We start from the raw sequence: 19434 nt of genomic DNA, 5'->3' as shown, positions 1-19434 counted from the left end.
CATAATGACTCTCTGGTTTTGGTTCAGACCCTTCATGATCTCTACGCACAGCCTATCTTTAGTTTTCTTTCCCACCACTTCCTTTTGCCCATCACCCCCACATGTCAAATGCTTTCCCACTTTTCCTCCTCTGCTGAAAATACTCTTCCATCTCAACTCGCCCACCGCCTGTCCTTAGCCCCTCTCAAATACCAGTCATTCCTATGGAATCTTCCCAGATTTCTCCAGCTGATAGTAATTTATCCCTACTACAAATTTCTGTAGACCTTTATTTGTACTTCTCTTATGGAACTTAGTTCAAGAAACATTGCGTATCTTCAATGCACAATTCTATTTGTATATTTTAATTTGTGTACTTGTTTTATATTCTGTTAGACTTTGCCCTCCTTGAGGAGTTTATTCTTCTTTGTACCTCTCTTTTCTTATCTCCTCTTTTTCTCCTCTTCAGGGATTAGCATAATCCTAATATGCAATAGGTATTCCAAAAATGTTTGATGAGTGAAAGACTTAGTAAATATAGTCATTAGGGCCTGTTCCTGAAACATTTTGTGAATGGTTTGCTTAAGATCTAGGATAAAGTACAAGGACCTACTGTATAGCACAAGGAACTATACTCAGTATTTTGTAATAACCTATAAGGGAGAAGAATCTGAAAAAGAATATATATATAAAGAAAAAGAATATATATATATATATATATATATATATATATATATATATTTATATAACTGAATCACTTTGCTATACCTGAAACTAACACAACATTATAAATAAAACTATACTCCAATAAAAAATAAAATTTAAAAAAAGTAAATAGGAAGACAAAAAAAAAGGATCTAAGATAAAGATGAAAGCTGCTATGGTGGGTGAAACCAAAAGCATTAACTACATAGTAATCTGTGTCAGCTGCTCTTCAAGCATCTTTTTTTCCAAAACCAAGGTAATATCCAGCCCCTAAGGTGTTGGTATGTGGCTCAGTGCTGCTGGGCACTTGATGGCTGACTGCAGATTATTTCAACCTTGAATAGGGTCCAGATCTGTTCTCTGACATGACTTGAGGGTGGCCTGAGTAGGGGAGAGATGAGGGGTAACTACTGGGTGACAAGCAAGAGGCAACAAGTGGGAAATTTATAGACTCTTAGCACAGAAATTTTATAGATGTCAAATCCCTATTGAAGACAGAAAATTTTAAAGTAGTGGATTTTCCAGTTGTTATAGGCCAAACACCTTAATGTTGATAACAAAGCAGATTTTTAAAAAGAGAATGGCAGGAAGGGAGTGATAGAAGAAGAAAGGAAGAAGCAAGCATGCATAAGGTCCTGAGACAATGTATGATTTTGCAAAGAGCAAATCAGATTAGCCTAGGTTCATTTCCTTTCAAAGACAGTGAAGGGCCACACTGATGGTAGTAACAGTAAGTATGAGTGTAAAATCTGAGCAAGGCCTTTGATCTCAGGTCGGAGAAAGTTAGGCATGCTTTGATATGGTAATACATTACTTACTCCTCAACCTAATAAGGTCTGCTATCACTCCTGTTCTCTTTTGTCATACTTACACCCATAAAGTGTGAAACATTGTTGAGTTATGAAAACTGAAACAGAATTGATATTGGCTAGACAACGTGAGGCAGTTCCTCAAACCCTAAATTTGTGTGTGTTTTTCTTTTCAAGATCAGATTGTGTGGAAATTCTGAAGAAATGTGGGGACCAGAACAAATTCCCTGAAGACCACACAGCTGAAAGTATTTGTGAGCTTCTATCACCTGCAGATGACCTGGAGAACTGTATACCTTTGGATACATATCTCAGTAAGTACTTTGTTTTTTTTAATTTCAAAGGCTTCTCCCTTCTGTCTCTGCCCTTGATGTTTGCTTTGGATGAGCATCATTCTGTTGAGAACATGTGGTTTAATGATACTACCTCAACTGCAGACTCTTATTTGCTTGGCCTCTTTGGCCCAGGAAAGAATTGTCATCTTTCTCTCTTTTCTTTTTTTAATTTTTATTGGAGTCTAGGTGATTTACAACCTTGTGTTAGCTTCAGATGTACAGCAAAGTGAATCAGTTATACATATACATATATACACTCTTTTTTAGATTCTTTTCCCATATAGGACATTACAGAGTATTGAGTAGAGTTCCCTGTGCTTTACAGTAGGTCCTTATTAGTTATCTATTTTATATATAGTAGTGTGTATATGTCAATCCCCCCCATCTTAAAATATGTACACAGAAGCAATTATTATATCAGTCTGAGGAGGTAGTGAACTGTTATCAATCAGGAATTCTAAGTGTTGAATCAGGGGCCAGCATACTCAGATAACCAGCTCTTTATCATTGCCGTCTCCTTGCCATGATTTGACCAAGAAGTGGAATTTCCCCTAGGGAGTCTTCAGCTTTCTGTCATCAGAATATCAGTGGACCTGAGCCAGGTGTTGGCTTGGACTTACCCACCAAATAGGGGGTAAGGAATGATGGTCTGGGTTAGTACATGAAAAATGGAATTTTTCTGTGCCAAATACTCCTGCCAAGAGCCAGAAGAATAAGTTGGTATCTCCTTGAAAGATTCTGGAGCTAAGCTTCCTGGCAGGAGGTGACTCTGTGTGGTGGAAACCAGGGAGTAACAAGTAGAACTCATACACACCATGTAGTTAGGGTAAGGGAAGTGTTTAGGCTGCCACCAGGGGGCATTAGTGCCATGAGCTAGCTGGAAAGGCAGTGAATTCAGCTCCTGCTAGCTTTGTTTTCCCGTGTTAGATAGGATTAAGTTCAACTGCAAATAACAGAACAGATAGAAGCAAAAGAAAGCCCAGAAGTAAATAGTCCAGGGCTGTTATAGTGGCTCCATCATCAGGAACCCAGGCTCCTTTTTCTTTCTCCACCATCCTTAGTGCTTGGCTTCCATCATCAAGGTTACTTCATGTATTTATCATCACAACATGACTACTGTAATTCTAGCCACCATATCCTAGTGTAAGGGAAAACCACCCGTAATTGTAAGGGAAACTGGGAGAGATGTTTTTATCTGTGGGTCCATTGCCATCCTGCTATATATAGCAGAAAATATAGCAGAAAATATCTGCTATATTTTCTCAAGACAAGCAAACTGTGTCCCTTAGCCTTAGTGACCAGTATAAAAAAAAAGAGAGCATTAGACTAGAATCATAGGCAGATCACTTCTTTGAGTCTCAGCTTCCCTATTTATAAAATGATTGGGCTGGATGAGATAAACTCCAAGAGACCTCTACCTCTTTTAGCCTTAGAGGGTGAGTCTGGCCTAAAATCAAGTAGGCAAAATGAATGTATTCACAATCCTGGATGCTATTAGAGCAGTCAAATATATGTGTAGAAGGAAACTATTTCAGTGGGAGGAAACTTAAAGAAATGCTTTTGTTTAAATTTCAATACTGTTTTTAAATATCACACATATAGTTAGTTGGCCCTGCATATCCACAGGTTCCGCATTTGCAGATTGAAAATATTCGGAAAAGAAAAATTCCAGAAGGTTCCAAAAGGCAAAACTTGAATTTGCTGTACACCTGGCAACCATTTACATAGCATTTACATTTTATTTACAACTATTTACATAGTATTTACATTGTATTAGGTATTATAAATAATCTAGAGATGGACTTCCCTGGTGGCTCAGTGGTTAAGAATCCGCCTGCCAATGCAGGCATCACAGGTTCAAGCCCTGGTCCGGGAAGATCCCACATGCCATGGAGCAACTAAGCCCGTGCACCACAACTACTGAGCCTGCACTCTAGAGCCCGCGAGCCACAACTACTGAAGCCCGTGTGCCTAGGGCCCGTGCTCCACAACAAGAGAAGCCACCGCAATGAGAAGCCCGTGCACCACAACGAACAGTAGCCCCCACTCGCCGCAACTAGAGAAAGCCCATGCGCAGCAACGAAGACCCAACACAGCCAAAAATAAATAATAAATAAATAAAATTAAATAAATAATCTAGAGATGATTTAAACTATACAGGAGAGAGTACTTAGGTTATATGCAAATACTATGTATGCCATTTTATATAAAGGACTTGAGCATCCTCAGATTTTGGTATTCATAGGGGTCCTGGAACCAACCCCCACAGATACTGAGGGATGACTGTATATTAAATGAGATTCTTCCTTGGTCATTGTTTAACAAGTTAAGAAATATAATCATGGTATAGGGTCCATCTTACCATAATAAATTATCATTTATGGTGAAATGTGCTAAGTTATCCCTCTTAGACATAAGCTATTTGACTACCTTATTCAAAATATACCTGTTACTTTCCATCCCCTTACACTGCTTATTATTTATTGTTATCTGACTTTTTATTTACATACATACACACAATACATACACACACACACACACACACACACACACAGTGTCTATTTATTGTCTATTTCCTGACCAGAATGTAAACTCTATGTCAGAGGTTTGTCTGTTTTGTTCACTACTGTATCTCCAGTACCTAGAACCTTGCCAGGTGTATTGTAGGCACCCAATAACATTTATTTATAACAAATGAATGCATGTATGTTTATGCTAAATACACAAATGATCAAGGAATCTGAGTATTTTAATAGCTTACTAGAATCAGTCCTCATGAGCTGTCCATTTGTTCCAGATGTCATTAACTCAGACAATTTACAGACCTCTGTTACTCTTTTGGGTTGGTTAAACTGATCTGTTTTTGTTTTTTCAGGACCAAGTACTTTAGGTAACATTGTAGAAGAGGTGACTCATCCCTGTAACCCAAATCCTTGCCCCGCTAATGAGCTCTGTGAGGTAAACCGGAAAGGGTGTCCGTCTGGTGATCCCTGCCTTCCATACTCTTGTGTTCAAGGTAAGAGGTAGATGGGTGGGGTGTGGGGTGGGTATGAGTACGTGCCTCTGCTGTTTCTTCATAGCAGTTATCTTTGGAATGAGATTATTTTCTAAATTATGTTTTTCTATAATGTTCAAGGTTTTTCCAACATGTATTATTTATGTAAGCAGAAAAAGACAAAGACAAATGTAATTTTCGATAGTCATTTTGATTGTAACCTAATTTCAATCCAAAACCAGACTCGCATAACGAGTCATAGTGTTCTTGACAACAAAAGAAGAAAGACCCTTGGGCCAGCTTTTTGTACTTTGTCTTCTATGCTGTAATGTTTGAGAAGATGTACTGCACATTGTTCGTGTTTTTTCTTTTCTTTCCTTTAAAACATGGAGAAATAGCATTCTCAATCGGATGTGTAATTATCTTCATAAATTTAATGTTGTGCCGAAATGCATATGATTTTAAGCCTGAAAAATTTTTATCCCATAGAATTCTTATGGTCTTTATCTCTCTGTGGGTCCCTTTAGAATATAGTTGCTTTCTTTTATGTATTTCCCAATTGAAAATGTTTCTTTATCATGTTAGAATAAACATTTTTAAACATGTGTGAAGTAAAAAGGAACAAAAGATTAAATAAGCATGATGTCTCAAAGGACCATGTATAATATTTGTGTAATGCTATAATATATCAGCTATAGCATCATAATTAATCTTGTTAAATTTGGAAACAAATGGGTTTTCCTTAAGTCCAATCAAGTATTCAACTTTTCTTTGAATTTAAGATGTACTTGTTTCCCATCACTAAAAGTTTTCTGACCAAGATTATTCTAAAACTAGTCAGTCGCCATACTCCATTTTAAAAATATCTGTGATTTTAACATACACTTTGATAAGCCTAAGGAAATAAAAAACTACATATCTTATAGCATTTTTGTACAGAACTATTGCTAACTTTGAGGTATATGTCCTTTAATCACCGCCATCTCACAGAACATGGAATTTTTGTTTGAGAGGATATGTTTTTGGCCAGTGAACCAAAGCAGTTCCTTAGTTTAGTGAAAGTTCTATTACATAATCTTTAGTGGCCACACAGTACCTATAAGACTTGTGTGAAGTGTATCTAATGTCATACAACAATATCAGAGAACAATACCAGCTCTCTCAGCTAATTTTGTCTATACAGGTTGCAAATTGGGAGAAGCATCTGATTTTATTGTCCGTCAAGGGACACTGATCCAAGTGCCATCATCTGCAGGGGAAGTTGGTTGTTATAAAATTTGCTCATGTGGGCAAAGTGGACTCTTAGAAAACTGTATAGAGATGCACTGTATAGACCTTCAGAAGTCTTGTATTGTTGGAGGAAAAAGAAAAAGTGAGTCTTGAACTGTTTTTGTTTTTTGTTTTTAACATGAGATTAGTTATATTAATTTTGTAGGGAGAACATTGGATGGGTTCTCACCAGAAAGTAAAGTCTACAAAGCAGATATTCCAGGGAAGTATTTTTCAACTATACAGAACATGAGGACTTCTAAGGAACCCTCTTAGAAGCCTCATCAAGAAGGGACTAATAGCTAATAATAACTAACACTTGAACTCTTAACTGTGTGCCAAGCACTATGCTAAGTCTTGGCCTGTGTTATCTCCTTAAATCCTCCCAGTTGCTCTTTGATACGGGTGCTATTGTAAGGAAGCTGATGGTAAGAGAGGTCACCCAACTAGTAAGTGACCAAAGCAGAATTCAGTCCCAGGCCTATTCGACTCCAAAGCCCTTGCCCTCCACAGGCAAGGACACAGGTCTACCCCTCCCCACCCCTTCCTCAACAGTCTCTCTCCCCTCTGCCCCTTTCCCAGAAGTAAAACTCAGAGTTTGACGTCATGCAAAGCAAACTGGGGGATGGAAACTACACTGTTGATTCGTGGTTGCGAGAGAGCACATTAAAAGGTGCCCCACTTTATCGCCTTCTCTAAAAGTCTGAGAGTCTTGCTTTCTCACTGTTTCCTTAACCATCTTTTGCTTATAGCCCTAATAACTGTTCATATCAATATATAACCTCAAAAATTGTGAGAAAATACCACTTTTGAGAATGTGCTCCCCACTACACGTGCTCATTCTGCTACCCTTACCTCTACGTCCATCCCCCTACCCATCAACCAGAGTAGTTCAGCTTTTATATGCCTCTTGTTTTACTCTTCTGTGTGAGATTTTATTTTAAGAAGAGTACTCTTGGCTAAAAAGGGCTTGCAAATTTCTGCTTAGACGAGCAAGTCAGGTATTCATTACTTAGTCCATATTCTAAAATGTAATGTATGTACCTTGAATCACAGAAAACATCTGAAGATAGACAAGTTCATTCCTTCCATAAGCTTTCACTGATTAAATGCCTATTCTATACAAAAGAACATACTAGTACCTTGTGGAGCTGAAACTGGGATGAGGGATTGAGGTCATGCTTTGCATGCTAAGATGGGAGAGAATTTGAGCCACAAAAAGAAGCAGACCAAATGTATGTACTTTAAGGAGCTAGTCATTTCTGCCAGGGCATCAGGAGAGTCTTCAACCCAAAGATGGCATCAGGGCTGGTCCTGGAAAGATGAGTAAAGTTCCAGAAGGAGGAAAGGAACGAGCACTTGAGGCAAAAGAGGTAGCCAGAAACATTCTCAGAGAATAAGGTGCAGTCTGGTGAGATGAGCACATTAGGGGTTTTGAGGGGTATGGTGGGAGGTAAATACAAAAATGTAAGTATTACAAATTTAACTCCCTGGTTTGTGTATTCAGAAGTCATCTTTCAAGAATTTCTATTTTAGAGCTCTTTAAACTATTAAATTTTTTAATTTATGATTTATTTATAAATGCATGACATAGATCAACATTTTATTTCTCTTTCTCTCAGGTCATGGAACTTCCTTTAATATTGACTGCAATATCTGTTCTTGTTTTGCTGGCAATTTGGTGTGTTCTACCCGCCTGTGTCTCAGTGAGCACAGCTCAGACGATGACCGTCGTACCTTCACAGGTAACCATGGTCACCCAGAAGCTGCCCTCATCCTTTTGTACTCATGTTCCCTTCAAGGCAGCTTCTCTGGTCTTGCCTTAACTGCAAATTTTCACAGTAAAATTAATACATAACCTGAGAGCAAGGTACTTTCCTCTCCGGATCTGTTGCCTCCTCTATAAATTGAAGGCATTAAACTAAGTGGTTTCTTAGGGTCCTTTTGGAGTTCCATGAGTCAAAAAGAACAGGGCCAGTGATTGGGATGGTTTTAGTTAAATGTAATTTTTCTACCTGCTAAAATACCCATTTATCCCTACCATTATGGTCTAAAGTGTCCATGTATTTTCTAAATTTGCTTCTGTTTTAATGTTTTTTTTACCACCTTCTTTCTTGTCCTACCTTGTCTTACTGAATTCGTATAGGTAGGGACCCCTATAAACAAAGCTATAGGTAGAAAAAGTAAAGAGTGTTTCTCCCAATCTAGTATATAAAATCTAGAAGTTAGATGTGTCAAGTCTTGCTTGGGAGATTTCTGGAATGTTGAAGGGTGATAACAAAAGCAAGACAAAGACAAAGGTTGTAAACACCTTACATAGATTCCTTCCATTCATATCTCATTAGGGATGGGGAAAAACAGGAAAGTAACTCAGGAAATTATTGTAATTTTGAAACTTAAGAATTTTTGTGAACAATCGGTCAAGAATACGACTTTCTTGACTTTCCTTTCCTTTATGCTGCTGGTATTATGCTCACACCAGCTGCAATAAGTGAAAAGCCTAGCTCGATGGGATGCTCTTTTCTTGAGAAGAAGCTACGGTTGTCAACAGCAACAGCACAGTGGCTGGTATCTGCTGGTATCTGCTTTTTCCCAAATCTGAAATACCTTTGGTTCTGGGTGAAGAGGAACCAGGTAGCTGCCCTTACTCCATTTCTTGCTGCTGCAGCAGCAGCCTGATTCTCCTTCCATGGAGTTGGTATTACACATGGAGTGGGGTAGGAAGAGAACAGAATAGGGTTTTACCAACCTTGTATCTCCAGCCCATTGGAAATAAAAAGGAGATCAGAAATAAGAAGTGAACGGCAGACTGATGAGGAAGTAGAGGCAGGACTAGCTCCACGCCATCCTCTATCCACCCTAATGAGTACCAGCCTTTGCTGCTTTATTGTTCTGTTGTTGTTGTCCTTTATTTTTATCCTTTGTCTGCTTGGTCTGATGAGGACAATTCATTCTGCTTAGAGAAACAGTTAAAATGATATGGGGATGAAAAATGAACTAAGGATTTACACGGAAGACTTCTATTTATTTACTTACATCTAAGTGTTTTTGGAAGTTGAACTTTACAACTAGCAGGACGCTTTTTCCCTGTAGTGTGTAGCCCCTCATGTCCTGGGATAAATTACATTAATGACTATTTAGCTAGCAGACTCTAAGGAGATTTTACTGGCCACAAAGTATACCACATTTTGGGGGACTCAGAGAGTGCCCCAGTCCACACAGGACTCAGAAGGAGATGTTCATAAAAATTCTTAAGTCGCAAGTTACAATAATTTCCCAAGTTACTACCTTCTTGTTCTTCCCCCTCCCTAAGGAGATGGAAGGAACGTATGTGAGGCATTTACAACCTTCATTATTTGTCTTGGTTTTGATATTATCCTTTAACATTCTAGAAATCCCCTAAGCCAGAATCAAACATCTAAATTTCAGATTTTATATACCAGATTGGGAGAAACATTCTTTACTTCTCCTACCCATAGCTCTGTTCGTCTCTACCCCTGGAATCAAGATCTGGAGGCCCTCAATTAGCTGGCAATAAATGGAACAAAGGAAAGTCGTTATGCAGACAAATGGCTTTTCAGAACCTTGCCACCTTTAAAAACACTGTCAGAGATTGGAAGGATTTTTTTTCTGACTTATTAAAATTCTATTTTAACCTGAGACCTCTGCGTGCTTGTTAGTGGTTTGCCTTAATTGGGAAACATGAGGGGAAGGGGACCGTACAAATGCACATTGTTGAGGCACTCTCCTCCCTTCAGGTCTGCCCTGTAACTGTGCAGATCAGTTTGTCCCTGTGTGTGGGCAGAATGGACGCACTTACCCCAGCGCCTGCATTGCTCGCTGTGTGGGCCTCCAAGACCATCAGTTTGAGTTTGGATCATGCATCTCAAAGGATCCATGTACTCCTAACCCCTGCCCAAAAAACCAAAGGTAAGTCAAATGCCTCTTTATCTTTTTCAACTGAAGGTCACCACTTACTCTATACCAGACAGTAAGATGAATTAAGGTGGTCTCTGCCCTGAAAAGTTGGAGTCTAGGGGGAAAGATCCAGGTAAAGCTGCTTGGTAACATGCTTTGATTGGGGGCCCAGAAGTTGAGCAGTTTACACAGCCTGGGGGAACCTGGGAAAGCCTGTAGAGCATGTGATAGTCGGCTGGAAAAACGAGGAGGAGACTGACGGCAAGGTTTACGGTGGAGGAAACGTGGTGCTGGTGAAGGCAGAGAGAGTAACAGGAGCAAAGGTCTTGGCTGCTGGAAACAAGGAGAGAGCATGGTGTATGCCGGGAGCTAGAGCAGTTCTGTAAGACTGGAACAAAGTGTGAGGCAAGGAGAGGTGGCAGCTGAGACAAGAGAAGCAGATGCATTCTTGTTACTAGCTACCTATGCCTGATGGCAATAGGAAACATTCTACTTAAAACCTACCTCCATTGTAGGGATGGGACATGAGAAAGCTCTGGAAGTGCAACTTCAGTATTTTATGAAGTTGTTTAGGGGCTCCTTTCTCTGCAGTTTCCTCAGGAGCTCAGAGTGCAGTTGACCTCGCCTTAATGACGGATTTCTGCCTGTGGTGGCTGCAGGGTGAGGGTCCTGATGACTCACTTAGGTTTCAAGCTTCTAGAACTGGAGTTTTCACTGACTACCTCAGAGAGCTGAGCAGGACATGTCCCAGTGCCACAGTCCTTGCCTTATAAAGGTTTTGTGGAGAATAAGCAATTGCTTCTCCATCCTGAAAATCCTGGTGCAGCATGAAGGGAGGGAAAGATTTTCTCGTGTGTTAAATTTATTTTAACAAATTTAAATTCTCTTTTAGCAAAGAGAGTTGGTCACCCATCTAGCAAAGTTTACATCATGAAAACTAAGCCCAAAGAGTTGCTATGGAAAGAAGACAGGGTGCTATACATAAGGAAACATGATAAAGAAATAAGTCAAAAGGATAATATAGTTGTGTTGGGAGGTAGAATTGAGGGTTGTTTTGGTATTTGTTTGTTTCCCTCTATTTGCTAACCTTTCTGAATAAGGTTGGCTTGCTTTTATAATAAAACAATAAAATCTCAAAGTGGAAAGGGCTGGCTGGGTATAATACAAAATCAATATAAAAGAAAAGTTTGAAAAATGCAGCTACATGAAAATGAAAATTTTCTGCATGGTAACAAACAAATGACAAACTGAGAAGAATCTCAGAGAAAGGGCTGATGTCCTTACAATATAAAGAACCCCTACAAATCAATATGAAAAAGATGAACACCCTAGTATAAAAATGGGCAAAGATCAATAACCAATAGAAAATGGACCAAGGATGTAAACATAGGAGAAGAAGTACAGATGGTTCTTAAACACTTGAAAAGATGCTTATATTAGCTGGGGGGGAGTAACTCTAGCTACTGTATACAAACTCCCAAATATCAGTGCTTTAACATAGTAGAAGTTCAAATACAGTCCATTTGGGTGTTCAGCAGGTGGCTTTCTACATGTGATTCAGAGACTTAGGATCCTTCCATCTAGCAACTCTGCTCCTACAGCCTCTAGTCCTCCTCTGTCCAGCAGACAAGAGAAGGGAGATGATGGAGGTTGCTCTTGCGAAGCTTTTATAGGCCAGGTTAAAAATTCATCTCTACTTCCAGCCACATTCCATTGTCTAGAACTTAGTCATTTGGCCAGAACTACTGCCAGGGAGGCTGGGAAATGTAATCTAGATGTATGCCCAGGAAGAAAATTAAATGAATTTGATGAATGATCATCTAGCCAATCTACCACAATGCTTAACCTTTCTCATATTAAGAGAAATGTAAATTAAAGTAAAACTACAATTGTGTACCATTTTCTGTCTACCAGATTGGTAAAGGTAAAAAATTTGATAACAAAATGTAGGGAGGTAGGCATTCCCATACAAGAGGGTTTTGGGGTGAAGATTGGTACATCCTCTTTGGAGGGCAATTTGTCCAAGGCTACCAAAATTTTAAATGCACATACTTTTTGAGTCAGCATATATAAATGCTTATTCTTATATAAAATACCTCTGGAAGAATAAATAAGAAATTGATAATAATGGTTGCCTCTGGGGAAGGGAATTAGGTGGCTGGGACACAAGGAGTATGAAGGAGATTTACTTTTCACTGTATATGATTTTGTGTCTTTTCACTTTCTACATGGGCTTGTATTATCTGTTCAAAAACTAATTGTTTAAAAAATAAAAAGTTGAGGGCTTCCCTGGTGGCGCAGTGGTTGAGAATCTGCCTGCTAATGCAGGGGACACGGGTTCGAGCCCTGGTCTGGGAAGATCCCACATGCCGCGGAGCAACTAGGCCCGTGAGCCACAATTACTGAGCCTGCGCGTCTGGAGCCTGTGCTCCGCAACAAGAGAGGCCGCGATAATGAGAGGCCCGCGCACCGCGATGAAGAGTGGCCCCCACTTGCCGCAACTAGAGAAAGCCCTCGCATAGAAACGAAGACCCAACACAGCCATAAATAAATAAATACATAAATAAATAACAAAAGTGATTGTTTAAAAAAATAAAAAATAAAAAAAAATTTAAAGTTGCGAATAAATAAATAAATAAAGTTGTAATCATTCATCAAGTATCTACGGATATACCAGTCATCTTTCTAAACACTAGGACACAATAGTAAGCAAGACAAAGTCCCTGCCCTGATCGTGTTTATTTTAATTTACCCCCCAGAGTCTCAGCCTTTCCTATGGATCCTCTTATTTCTGTACGTTCAAATTGGTAATGTTTTTCCTTCCAAAATTACCAAATTTCTCCTGATAATCTTTGTTCTCATTCCTTCAATGTTAATAGATAGTGAAGTTCTAAATATTCTTCTTTTTCATTATTTCTCTTCAAATGTCTTAAATTTCTGTAAAATTATTACTACATGCATTCTAATTTCTTTCTTCTAGTTTTATTGAGATAGAATTGACATAGAGTACTATATAAGTTTAAGGTGTATAGCACAATTATTTGACTTACATACATCATGAAATGATTACCACAATACGTTTAGTGAATATTCATCATCTTATATAGATACAAAATTAAAGAAATAGAAAAAAAAATTTTTTTCCTTGTGCTAAGAGCTCTCAGGATTTATTCTCTTAACTTTCATATATAGCATTCAGCAGTGTTAATTACATTTATCATGTTGTACATTACATCTCTATATTATAACTAGAAGTTTGTATCTTTTGACTACCTTCATCTAATTCTCCCTCCCCTCACCCTTTGCCTCTGGTAACCACAAATCTGATCTTTTTCTATGAGTTTGTTTGTTTGTTTTGAAGTATAATTGACCTACAACTCTGTGTTAGTTCCTGGTATACAACATAGTGACTCAGTATTTCTATACATTTTGAAATAATAGTTTAGTTACTGTCTTTCATCATACAAGGATATTATTGTACGTAGTTATCGACTATATTCCCCATACTGTACATTTAATACCTGTGATTCCTTTATTGTGCAACTGGAAGTTTGTACCTCTTAATCTCCCACACCAATATCTGTCCTCTCCCCACTCTCCTCCCCTCTGGCAACCACCCGTTTGTTCTCTGTATCTATGACTCTGTTTCTTTTGTTATGTTTGTTCATTTGTTTTGTTTTTTAGGTTCCACATATAAGTGAAATCATACAGTATTTGTCTTTCTCTGTCTGACTTATTTCACTTAGCATAATACCCTCTAGGTCCATCCGTGTTGTCGCAAGATTTCATTCTTGTTTATGGCTGAGTAATATTCCATTGTGTGTGTGTGTGTGTGCACTCGCACACACACGAAGTTTCCCTTTTCTCCACATCCTCACCAAGACTTATTTGTTGTCTTTTGGATAATAGCCATTCTGACAGGTGTGAGATGATATTTCATTGTGATTTGATTTACATTTCCCTGATAATTAGTGATGTTGAGCATCTTTTCATGTGCCTGTTGGCCATCTTTATGTCTTCTTGGGAAAATGTCTATTCAGATCCTCAGCCCATTTTTTGATTGGGTGTTTGTTTTTTTTGATGTTGAGTTGTATGAGTTCTTTGTATATTTAGGATATTAACCCCTTATCAGATATATCATTTGCAAATATCTTCTCCCATTCAGTAGGCGGCCTTTTGATTTTGTTGATGGTTTTCTATGCTGTGCAAAAGCTTTTTAGTTTGATGTAGTCACATTTGTTTATTTTTGCTTTTGTTTCCCTTGCCTGAGGAGACATATCTAAAAAATATTACTAAGACTAATATCAAAGAGCATACTGCCTATGTTTTCTTCTAGAAGTTTTATGGTTTCAGGTTTTACATTTAAGCCTTCAATCCATTTTGAATCTATTTTTGTGTATGGTGTGAGAAAGTAGTCCAATTTGATTCTTTTACATGTAGTTGTCCAGTTTTCCCAACACCGTTTATTAAAGAGGCTGTCTTTTCCCCATTGTGTATTCTTGCCTCCTTTGTCATAGATTAATTGCCCATATAAGAATGGGTTTCTTCCTGGACTTTCTATTCTGTTCCATTGATCTATGTGTCTGTTTTTGTGCTAGTACCATACTGTTTTGATGACTGTGTGTAATATAGTTTGAAATCAGGGAGAGTGATACCCCCAGCTATGTTCTTGTTTCTCAGGATTGTTTTGGCTATTCAGGGTCTTTTGTGTTTCCTTACAAATTTTAGAATTATTTGTTCTAGTTCCATGAAAAATGCTATTGGTATTGTTATAGGGATTGCATTGAATCTGTAGATTGCCTTGAGTAACATGGCCATTTTAACAATATTAGTTTTTCTAATCCATGAGCATGGCATATCTTTCCATCTTTATGTGTCGTCTTCAGTTTATTTCATCAGTGTCTTATAGTTTTCCAAGTACAGGTCTTTTACTTCCTTAGTTAAATTTTTTCCTAAATATTTTATTCTTTTTGATGTGATTGTAAATGGGATTGTTTTCTTAATTTCTCTTTACATGCATCCTAATTTTAAATCGCATCAGAAGAGGCAACCACATTAGTAGTAGTGATGGTGGTGGTGGTGATTTCAGTGCAGGAAGCTTATCTCTAAAAAGAATAGAAGTAATTTCCTTTGAAATTATATGATGCTAGCTAATATATTCTTCTCCTTTTACTTTATAGACTAATATTTGTGTATCCTATTATTTCAAATACCCAGTAAAAGCTAAACATTTTCGTAGGTCTTATCTTGTTATAGAAAATTATAAATACCCTTTATAGAAATGAGGGAGGCAAAAAGAGTCTAAAGAAGAAAAGAACCATCCTCCCTAACCCCTCTGAAGAAGTTCAGGGATTGAGAATGGAGCAAGGTTCAGGTATTACTAGGAAAACCCAGCTTCAGGGGGTGGCATTCTCTCAGTGATTCACTACCAGCCAGCATCAGGTCCTCAGCCTTGTAAGCACAGAAACCTGAAATTTTCAGCACATACTGTGAAGCCTTCTCTTAAGATAGACTCATATTAGCCAAGCTGATAATTAAGCCTCTGAAAATGCTTCATTTATTACTAACGAGAAGGCCTCCAGCATTGGGCCCCAGCCCATTTGATGGCTTCATATCATGCCTCTTCCACCCTGAGCATACTTTGCTCCTGCTCTCGGGGTCCCCTGCCCTCTCCCCCAGCACCACAGGGTCTCAGGCATCACACCTTTGCTCTGCTGCTCCCTCTGCCTGGCAGGCCTTCATCCTCCTGGTTCTACCTCCTCCCGGTGCTTTCTCCAGGCTCCCCAATCAGAATGACTCATTCCCACGATCATTTGGTGTGTGATTTTCTACCTGATAGCCTGTTTTACATGCACGCTCGACTCCCCACTCTCCATAATCTCTTGGGCACAGGGACTGTTTCTGATTGCTCTCTTACTTTCTCCTCAGCCTCCTGTGCCCTGTCAGTGCTTTGCCGGCCCCACCATGGTCCCTTACGACATTGGCTCATGGTGCTGCGTTTGTGTTTTTCAGATGCATACCCAAACCACAAGTCTGCCTGACAACTTTTGATAAATTTGGATGTAGCCAATATGAGTGTTTGCCAAGACAGCTCACCTGTGACCAGGTCCGAGATCCTGTTTGTGATACAAACCACATGGAGCACAGCAATCTCTGCACTTTGTACCAGAGAGGGAAAAGCCTCTTATACAAAGGCCCGTGCCAGGTACCACTGTTTACCTGACAAACCCAAGTACACTGAGCATGAAATCAGCTTATGATCTTTTACACATGAATCAGCAGTGAGACCCCTTCAGGGTCTGCTGTGAATCCCGTCAAATCTAGAGCACTCAGCCCTCCACCAAAAATGAGCCATCCCGAGGCTGGCTTTTCCTCCTAACACTGGAGGGCCCCCTTGCTCATGTGTGAACCTTTGCACATCTAGTGTACAGAGCAAGAAGAGAGAGGCTTCTTGCCGCCAACCATTAGGAAAAGAATTTAAAGTCTCACACCCCCTGGCATTAGTCAGCAGCATCTTCACTTCCCCTAGTTCTGCGGGCCCTCATTAGAAAACAGCCCAGGAAGAATGAGAGGTAAAACAACGAAGAAAAGAGCTCTTTCCCCACTCTTCCCACTGAAGTCCCACCTGAGGTATGAAAAGTGACTGAAAATTTCTCTGAAACTTAATGTTGTCTTACATCAGTTTATCTTTCAGTCTTTGAGGGTCGTGAAATCTGTATTCATGTTAAAAATAACCCCAAGGACAACCCCACTGAGGCCTCCCACAGTAGCACTGATCTATGTGCTGGGCCCTCTGCCTGGGGGAAGCCCAGCCTTGGGCCAGCATCCCCTGCCCACAGCTGGCTGACACCAGACATGCTGGCTGCTCATTTCCTGGTCTTCATTGTCGGAAAATCCCTTCAGCTCATCTCCCTGGGCTTGTTTCCCCTCAGAGATCATGTTCCAAGTGCACTGATACCTTTACTCTGAATTCCCAGTCTTCTCTTCCTGTTGTTCCCTGTTCCTGGCTTCAAGTTTTCTCTTCCATGTTCCTAACCTACCTCATGGATCCAGTCTGTCTGCTCTCCTGATCTCTCCACTCTTCCCCCTCCTTATCCCGAACCCAGCGTGAAATGATAAGGCCTCTGAATTTGCATGAAGATTGGTCTTGTTTCCTTCTAACAGGTTCTTCTGGAATAATGGAAGTCTGGAGGGAGGGAGGATTTTTATCTCATATCAGTTCACAGAGAACGAGTACCCAAGTCGAGTACCCAAGTCCCGGAGAGGCTGAGAAAGTAATCTCTTCAATTCATCTTGGGACAGCCCTATTGCCCCCAGCCCCACCCCATGTTTAGCAACCTCAGGAGCTTACTTCAGAGGGTCCAAGAATTTATACTGTCTTTTTTCCTTCCTGAAAATAGGGAGACCTACTCTGCACTCTTGGTTAGGAAAAGTGCACCACAGAGGTTTACAGGCTAAGTGTGCTTTCTTGCCCTCAGCCCTTCTGCAGAGCCCCAGAGCCCATCTGCGGGCACAACGGGGAGACCTACAGTAGCGTGTGTGCTGCCTACTCGGACCGGGTGGCGGTCGATTACTATGGGCCCTGCCAGGCCGTCGGGGTCCTCTCCGAGTACAGTTCTGTCACTGAGTGTGCTGCTGTGAAGTGTCCTTCGCTCTCAGCGACCGAATGCAAGCCCATCATCCCACCCGGTAGGCTGGCAGTACTGGGGGTGGGGCAGGGGTGGAATTGGGAGGATTTGCATATCTGTCTCCAGAGAGTGAGTCACTGAGAAGAGAGATGACTAGTGTGTTTAAACTTTTCAGAAAGTCTTGACTCCAGCTGATGCTGATTAGATGCATTACTCTGGGCCAACCTTAAAAAGCTGTGGATCTGCCTTAGACATCATCTGGTCTGGTGATTTTAAAACAATGTGGAAAACTTTTTTCAATCCTGCCTTAAACACCAATAGATAAACAGCAATATATAATTGCTAGAATTATGGTTATTAGTTCAAATGCGTAGTGTTTGCATATTATAAAGTTAATGAATAAGGAATTGGTCACTAATGAATGAATAATTGAAGTAGTTTTGATGAACACAAACATTTGAAATTGAGAAAAACAGAAGATAGTTGTTGTCTTAGATTGGCCTTAGCATCTAATTTAATTGTTTTGGTTGCATATAATCAGGAAAGTCTTGTTTCGTACAGGCTATTATAAGCGGTGACAGTTTTCAAACAGCTTACCTTACAGTCTCATACTCTTTGGTTAAACAGAGGTGTCAGAAGAGACTTTATCCCAAGTCTGCACAGAACAGATTAATCTGGAGTCTAACAAGTTCATTCCTCTGTCCATGAACTCAGCAAATGTTTCTTGAGCTTCCACTATGTCCTAAACACCTTCTAGGCACTGGGGACACAGCAGTGAGCAGAACAAAGCCTCTTTCCTCCTGGAGACCATGGTCTGACATTTTATTATGGTTTAATGGTTTAAAATAATTTTTAAAATTAAATTTGAATCAAACACTCATGGAACCCCTGAAACACTTGCTCCTGTGTTTCGCAGACAGGAGACACTTGCCCGGGATCACACAGTGAGTTCTGAGCAGGGCAGGGTCTAGGCCCTGCCTGTCTTGAAAGGCCAGCTCTCCCTGTGCTGTATTAAACCACAGCTGCCCCGCCTGAGAAGTAGCACAGGAGGAAAGCAGGGATGGAGGAAGGATTTCGGTAAATGTATAGATTATAAGACTCCAGGTTGGTCAGGGAACATATCTAAAAGTGCAGTCATCAGGAAGGACTGCTGTGACTTTCCCAGCACAAAATGAAGGGCTGGTCATTTCACCAACTATTATGAATTCTCTTTGTTTCTAATTCTGAACACACATAAAATGGTTTCTGTTATACAGGTGCTTGTTGCCCGTTATGTGCTGGGATGTTAAGAGTTTTATTTGAGAAAGAAAAACTGGATACTATTGCTAAGGTACGTTGCTTTATGTGCCATGTACTGTTGAAACCTTATCGATAAACCTGTCAGTAATCGTACAGACAGAATGGGTCATGACATTTATAGATGAAGAAACTAATTTGCACAGGAGCAACTTGCCCAAGGCCATATAGTAGCTCATAACCAGGAGAACTGGGGTTTGAACTCAAGGTGTCTGGCTCCGTCCTGTGCTCCTTCCCTCTACAGCCTGGCTGTGTGGTGACCTTGCTCTGCAATCTGTCAGCCCGGGCCTTTCTCAGAAAAGGTCCCCTGCCGGCATAGTGGAGGCAGACCAGGCAGCCAGGGACTGGTCACGCCCAGATGGTCGTAAGGTTGCCAGCCCTCACATGGTCCCCATGACGCCGGGGGCTGCGTCCAGAACCGGCCACATTCCTCTGATGGTTTTGCCCCTTTCCCTTTGCTGTATCATCACTTTTTCTGCTCGCTGTTATAGTGACTCGTC

General features: G+C 40.1%; 1 protein-coding gene across 1 annotated transcript in view; it reads left to right on the top strand.

Annotated features, from left to right (window-relative positions):
• RECK (reversion inducing cysteine rich protein with kazal motifs) overlaps positions 1-19434 on the top strand; it is a 74144-nt gene that overhangs the window by 52172 nt on the left and 2538 nt on the right. The window contains exons 12-19 of the mRNA XM_061201142.1: positions 1671-1807; positions 4704-4844; positions 6007-6195; positions 7715-7837; positions 9851-10022; positions 16023-16215; positions 17489-17699; positions 18895-18968. Coding sequence (XP_061057125.1) covers positions 1671-1807; positions 4704-4844; positions 6007-6195; positions 7715-7837; positions 9851-10022; positions 16023-16215; positions 17489-17699; positions 18895-18968 — 1240 coding nt within the window. The remainder of the gene's footprint in view (positions 1-1670; positions 1808-4703; positions 4845-6006; positions 6196-7714; positions 7838-9850; positions 10023-16022; positions 16216-17488; positions 17700-18894; positions 18969-19434) is intronic.

Source organism: Eubalaena glacialis, chromosome 9, assembly GCF_028564815.1.
Source record: "Eubalaena glacialis isolate mEubGla1 chromosome 9, mEubGla1.1.hap2.+ XY, whole genome shotgun sequence".
In the NCBI taxonomy this organism is placed as follows: domain Eukaryota; kingdom Metazoa; phylum Chordata; class Mammalia; order Artiodactyla; family Balaenidae; genus Eubalaena; species Eubalaena glacialis.
This window is presented reverse-complemented; position numbering and strand designations above follow the sequence as displayed.